The sequence below is a fragment of the Leptinotarsa decemlineata genome, unplaced genomic scaffold (assembly GCF_025532065.1).
Source record: "Leptinotarsa decemlineata unplaced genomic scaffold, Ldec_3_MD MMD2_tig00001393_RagTag_RagTag, whole genome shotgun sequence".
Taxonomy (NCBI): Eukaryota; Metazoa; Arthropoda; class Insecta; order Coleoptera; family Chrysomelidae; genus Leptinotarsa; species Leptinotarsa decemlineata.
Window position 1 is genome coordinate 9,874,190 of NW_027412562.1, and position 7,160 is coordinate 9,881,349.

The following is a 7,160-nucleotide window of genomic DNA, read 5'->3' on the forward strand; positions in this document are numbered from 1 at the left end:
TTTCCCAATCGAACGGTACCGTCAAGAGAAACATTCGAGCGTGTTGATCGCAGCTTAAGGGAGACAGGTATGTAATAATTGATAATTAATTTGAGCACGTTGTTTTATTTCGATATTATTGTAGGTACAGTTTTGCCAAAACGAGGTGGTGAGGGCGCTCCCAGGACTGTACGTACCGTTGTATTGGAGGAAAATATTTTGGAAGCCGTCGCTGATTATCCTTCAATGAGCATCAGAAATCTATCAGAACAGTTCCATACATCCAAGTCCACTATTCATAGAATAATTAGGGAACAACTGCTCCACCCATTTCACATCCAGAAGGTACATGCCATGACACCTCAAGATTTTCCAGCACGACTGGAATATGCCAATTGGTTCATGGATAGGCAAAGAGAGGATATGACTCTTATTAATCGAGTTTTATTCACTGATGAAGCAGGTTTCAGTAGAGATGGAGTTATCAACTCTCATAATCTCCATATATGGGCCGAAGAAAATCCCCATGGGATATTGCAAACCAAACACCAACGGAAATTCAACGTGAATGTTTGGGCTGGTATCATAGGGAACCATCTTATAGGACCATTCGTTCTACAGGACCGATTGAATGGAGAACGTTATTTGGAGTTCATTCAGAACGATTTGAATGGACTTTTGGAACATGTTCCATTGCAAACCCGAAGAGATATGTGGTTTATGCATGATGGCGCTCCTCCTCATTTTAGTTTGATTGTGCGTGACCATCTGAACCATATTTTCCACAATAGATTTGATGTATTGGCACATTAAGATTTTATTTTGAATATGATATGGAAGTTATAAAAAAATTATAAATAATGGTCAATTTACCAAAGAATAACTCTCTAAGAAATTATCGGACTATGCAGGCGAACCAAAACAAAATATTATGAAATTGATTGAAGCTAAATTCTTGGTCAAAATATGATTTGATACACTACACTGAAAAAGTAGCACATTAGAAATTGAAAGCAGACTCGTTCACTCACTTCTCAGAAAAACAAATTCAAGTCAGTTTCTGATCAAAATAAGATGAATAGAGGGACTGTGCACCAAAAATAAATTTCTGCAATCGCATTTTTTTGATAATAGATCAATAAAAGTATTTTTTGGACAAGATATTGCATTTACTTCTCATATTTATTGGAAATAGGAATTTCGGATAATGTTTAAATCGGTAGAGCGAAAATTCCAAAAAAATTGGAAAGTTAGACGTAATTGTGGAGGTGATTGAACTTGGTGGAAAACTGAACAACATTTTTCTTAGGTATTTTTAAAAATTTACAAAGACAATCCTTTTTTTGAAACCCCTTAAAAAATGTCAAATTTGGCAGGTTCAGAATAGCACTTTTTAAGGAAAAGCTAAGTGTAATATCAAATTTCAATTGTATCTATTAATAAAAAGAAATCATATATGGTGAATCGGTGGTTTTTGTGCTCAAAATATTCATTCAAATATTTAAATTGTAAACTTCATAAATAGTCGGTTAAGTACCTTTTGTTGTGTTTTCATTGATAACCAATACTTATGAGAAAATTAGCATCCTATATCTGTAATCACTATTTTTCTTGGTCCCGAAAAAAAACATATGTAGTAAAAAAGTCAGTGGGAAATGTTTCATTATCTCAAATCACTGCATTATTTCATCATACTTCCCACACTCAAATACATTGAAAAAACCATTTCCTTTACTCACACACCTGTGGCCTGGATAATTAACATATCAATTATATTTACTGTAAACAAAAGACCCCTGTGTCGTACCACCGAAGTGTTAAATTATTCACCCTATCCGGAACAAAATAATCATGACGGAATTACAGTGATTAAAGGGAGGGAATCAACAGGCACTTGGATTATGTACCTCTAACGCCATCTGTTTCTATCCCCCTGAACTTTGATAAGGGTTGTTCACCTTTGACCACTTTCCCCACTGCCTTAGGGTAGGTCGACTGTATTGTTATTGAACAGGTGTCTGAGCCGATATGCCTGGATCATTCTGTTGTTAAATACAATTGGCTTCTGTTTGTATTAGTATTGAACCTGCTTTCCTAATAAAACTAGTTTTTTATGATGATAATTAGTTATTTTATCGTTTCGATAAAGGAATTCTATACGATTCGGAATTCGGATACGAAAACTGAAAATTAATATTTATATATTGAAGTTTTCCACTTCTCCCTCTTAAAAAATATAGGAAGCCAGAAAGGTGCTGAGGAAGTACTCAGAAAGGTGTCTTTTGCCGAAACTTAGAAGAACACCATTGAGGATGATGTGTTCCATGTAAGTTACGTTTTTAATTATACAGTGTAACGTTCATATGAATGATACCTTTTTCAATTCCGTATAACGAATGTTTGGAGTACAAAATGAATAGGAAAAAGTGATTTTTCATAATTCAATGTTGATATGAAAGAAGTTGATTGGGAAGTACTTTTTTTTTCGTGTAACTGAATGCACACGTGAAACTAGTTGTTTCGGAAGGGCTTTTTCTTCCAGTTTGTATCTGAAAATTACTTCTATGGATGATCTACACATTTTCATAAAGCGTTTATTTTGAACCTTAATTGTTTCCTTCGTTGCTTCGGAATTTCCTCACATTTTTTCTATAAAGAAGCTTTCCTGAAAAATATAACCTATCGGTGCGTTGGACCTTTCCAAATTATACAATAATATACAGAGTGTCGTGTGGAAGTTGAGTTTTCTCAAATGAACTCTCATATATTGCTTCCCATATTTCTCCAGAAACGTACTTCTAAAAAATATAAGATAATAACCGAACGGACTGATCTACTCAACTTTTCATTGTCAAATAATTATTTGAATAAAGTCTTTTGTGTGGTGATTTTTTTATTTGTTTAAACTGATTACACTATTTCATACTATATTTTAATTAATATCTAGCAATTCAACATTTAAACTGTAAATAACACACAAAAACAAATTTCTGAAAGATTTTTTCTAGTAAGAAGAATATTTTGAAAGATGAATGTTTGAAATACTCATCTATTAAATTGACAGAAGTACTGGAGAATTAAAAACTTGAAAATAATTTTTCCAGGCCTGGTATTTTTCGATATTATCGATGTAGAACAAACCTAGTTGACGATGTGAGTATTCATGTAAATTATTTTTTCCTTGAGGATTTTCAATAAATTTCATGATTTTGTTTATTCAATAACAGTTTTAACGTCATAAAGATAGAGTATTCTTGAAAGAACGGTTTTAACGAAAATCTAGAATTACAAAATTTTTCTTCAAATTATGTTTCGATAATGAAAAACGAAATTTTTTTTAAATATCTTCAAGACAGAAATCTTCAACTGAAGTTTTTTAAGTGGGACAGTAGAAAAGATCAGCATTTTGCGTTTATTTTTGGCGTAATTTCTGAAACAAAAAATTTGGTAAGTGAATACAAATAGTTATAGTATATATTATTGTAGCCTCTGGAGACACCCTACATTTTGTTTTATAAGAGAGAGGACATTGTTAGATCAAGATCTTCAGATGATGTGATGCTGCAGGTTTTTCCGGGTTTTCCTGCAGCTGAAAAAGCAAATGCGCCACTGGAATCAATAAAGTCGCCCCGGAGCGCCAATTAATTTTTATTGTTGTTCTTATTTTATTTTTATCGTTGTTTTAATAAAATTTCTCACAAAGTATAAACATACAATTTATTCTTTCAGGAAACTACCTATGTTATATTCAATTAAAACTTACACACTTTTTTTACAATAAATAGAATTGACATAATCATTAACTTAAGAAATTCATACACAAAATATGTGTCAAGAAGACATACATATTATTAGAGATAACATTTTGAACGTATTGATAATTCAAATTGAAGGGGGTAACTTTTCCAAGAGGGTTTTTGGGAAAAATGTATGTATTTATAAATTAATTTTAAGACTGATTGATATGTAGAAAAAACCTTCTTCATGTATTGAGAACAAAAAACCAATATTGCAACCTGCATAATTAAAGTCAGTATATATCGCAGAAATTTAATATTTTCCATGGATTAGTAAATATTCTATGGATAAATTTAAATCTTTTCAAGAATGTTATTGCAGGTACCTACTGAACAAATCATTAATTGTGGAGACTTTTATTGAACCTTCTTTGTTTAATTTCACTTTTCATTATCTGGAAAAATCTGAAAAGTTCTTCACTACAATATTCATATTTTTTCAAATTGTGGAAGGTGAAAATACCCAAGAAAAGGTCGATAAAAATATTGTTGTCCATTTTTTTTGTATTACCGAAAAGGCGAATGAACAAAATTATTTCAGAACCACATCTATTAAATCTATTTAAACTTTCAAAGTCAATTTTTCTAAAAGAAAAGTCAATCTTTTTGGTTTCATATAATTCTGGCAGACTAATTTGTTTATGAATCACTTCAACAATTCCAAATAGTTTGAAATTTCACCCATTTTTTCCAAATTGTTTATTCGAATAACACTATTGTTATTGAATAAAACGAAACTATACTTTATTGAACTTTATTTTTCAAAGAGGATTATATATAAAATACAAAATGGTTACAGAACACAACTACATACATTTTACATGATTTAATTCATTAAAAAAACTAATGAAAGACGTAATGGGAGAGATGTGAACATACTTATATAACTTATATCGAAACTTAATTAACTAACAAATGTTTAACTTAATTCTAAATTAAAATTTTGTTTATTGTTACAATAAGCACTGGAAGAAATCATTTGTTAAGCTGATATCACAGAAAAATATACAAATAAACTATAAAAATACACCTATCACATAGTTAGCTCGAGCATTTTTTCGAAAAATTAACTCAAAGTAGAGCTAAAAGTGATGTGCAAAAAATAAGAATGGTGCAGTACTAACCTAAATGGTGCGAACTAATTTTAAGTGCATGCAGTCTTATATACAATCGAATTGACACTTTGTCGGCCTATGTTTTTCAAAAAATATCACAAAAAACAGGACCCGGAAACATTGCCGAGCTCTGTTAGTTGGAAAAAATAGAAAAGCAACCTACGGAAACTATACTAATTAAAGCTTTTTGTATATCACAGTTGGAGTCCTAAAAACTAATTAAAGCTTGAAACATATCGACGATTTGCGATTAAAATTCGTTGATTTAAAGCAATCCTTTAAAGCTTGAGCAAAACGTATAGGTGTTGAGGAAATATATACATTCATAGAAGAAAGTGCTAATGAAAGCAAGAGAAAGTGAGGAAGAAGCCATATCACAATACTAGTTCTATGCTAATATCACAAAATTGAGATCTAATTCTAGTATCACAATTCTTTTTCATCTTCTTGTTTATATATCTGAAAGTAGAGGGTTCCAAAATGGAAAAATTTTGATATTTGTGGCTCGTATTAATAAAAACTCAAATAATATCACAGTCTTATTTAAAGCATCTAAGTTATTGCACTTTTCGAGATATATTGCACGTTTTGAATAAATTGCACTTTCAGAAAGTCAGCTTAACCAAATACAGATCCAAAAATTAAAGCTTAAAATCATAACTACCTAAAACTACTCTACGAAATGGAAGACTGCTGTAGTCGAAAATATATACAAAACGAAACAGTACTAACCTAGAACTTAAAACTACGAAAGCTTAATCTTTACCAAGTTCAAGAAGCTCGTTGACAAGGTTTTCGTTGATTTCGTTGTCGTGAAAAGCTGAGAACATGGAGCTCCTCAAAATATCAGCGGTTGAAGGGGGGACGTCAAATGTTACAACTGATCCCTTCTTAGATAAGTCCTCGAAGTTGGACCAGTAGGCGTTCAAGTTGACCCTGGCGCTGGGGACGATCTTCCTCGAGAGCTTTGGCTTCATCAGCTGAAAGGAAGAGGCGTTATGAGAGACGGTTCAAAAGTGTTACCAGAGAAAATTTTGAATTACCAGCTGAAGTAGCTGGGATATAAAAAATAACACTAACCTCTCTGTGTCGTCTCCATGGCGATCTGGGAGTCCTAGGAGCTTTCTGCTTGCTGGCCTCTGGCACTTTGTTGTTGCGAAAACACATTTTCGAAGTAGACTCGACGATGAGCTAACGTTAGCGAAGTTTTACACTCTGTAAACCGTTCAACTTCGTCGACTAAAGACTCGGGGTGAATGATACCGAACCTGTACCAGTTCTGGTTTTATACGTTGCAGTAACCAGTTACCTGTAGCTTCGGCGCACATTGTTGCCAGCTCGAACTCTGAAGAGAGAAAAATTATTGAGATACAGTGTAAAAAGGTCATATGAGAAGTTCGCAGATCCACGTTATTTTTATTATACTGGATGAACATAATGAAACCACAAATAACGAACTATACTGAAACGAAAGCTGTTTTTCGAGAAAAGTTATGCTCTCAGTAATTAGTTCACAATCTCTATAAATAGTACAACAAAAAGAGCTGAAACAATGTGGAATATTCACTTCGTCAAGTTAGATGAGGATAGACGAATTATCCGAAGTTGAAATCATACAAAGTGGCTTCAACTTGACACGTCAAATACTTTCAGGCGTCCTACTAGGCTCAAAAGTTTTTACGTAAGCGTACAGAAATATGTTTCCTAATGACATTTTATGAAAAGAGTATTCAATATTGTTCCATTCTGATTGCAAGAATCGATTGTTCGAAGTTATTTCCAGGGCAGTGCAAATTCTTTAAAATTATATTATAATTTTTATTGAATTCATCAGGAGAGCTTGTCTTTCACTTCTGTGATAAAACTAAATGAGAATTGTGTTTTGAATTGATTTTTTCACCTACTCAACATACAAATTATTCCTTAAACTTTGAATTTTCACAGACATTCATTAAAATATTTCATATGCTCATATTGAGGTTCATGGTTTGTTCTTAATCCAATTCTAGTAGAAAGTAAGCCTGCAAGTTTATCTGTAGAAAGCATATTTCTTATTTTAGTTTTCTCCAAATATATTGTAGGAAACAATATCTCAATATTTGCTTTAGTGTGTTACAGAATTTTGTCTTGAACTTATGTTTTTCATTTGAATATTTGACAGAAAAAACGGGACTGAAGGTTCTCAAGAAATGCCTAAAGTACGTGGATCTTAGTAAAAATTTAGAGTTGGCAACACTGTCGGCGCATGTTCTTGCCTTAGCGCGCGTTA

General features: G+C 32.3%; 1 protein-coding gene across 1 annotated transcript; it reads right to left on the reverse strand.

The window, feature by feature from the left end:
• Positions 1–4,516: 4,516 nt before the first annotated feature.
• On the reverse strand, positions 4,517–6,173 carry LOC111513604 (uncharacterized). The gene is made up of 2 exons (XM_023169827.2): positions 5,972–6,173; positions 4,517–5,871 (listed from the first exon to the last, which is right to left on the reverse strand). The coding sequence occupies exons 1-2, from the start codon at positions 6,056–6,058 to the stop codon at positions 5,647–5,649; spliced, it is 312 nt and encodes a 103-aa protein (XP_023025595.2). The 5' UTR covers positions 6,059–6,173; the 3' UTR covers positions 4,517–5,646.
• Between the last annotated feature and the right edge of the window lie 987 nt (positions 6,174–7,160).

Excerpts from the sequence above, each read along its gene's own strand:
- LOC111513604 (XM_023169827.2), bottom strand. The coding sequence starts at position 6,058 with ATGTGTTTTCGCAACAACAAAGTGCCAGAGGCCAGCAAGCAGAAAGCT. Across the intron at positions 5,872-5,971 it reads CATGGAGACGACACAGAGAG|CTGATGAAGCCAAAGCTCTC; the intron begins GTTAGTGTTATT and ends TCTTCCTTTCAG.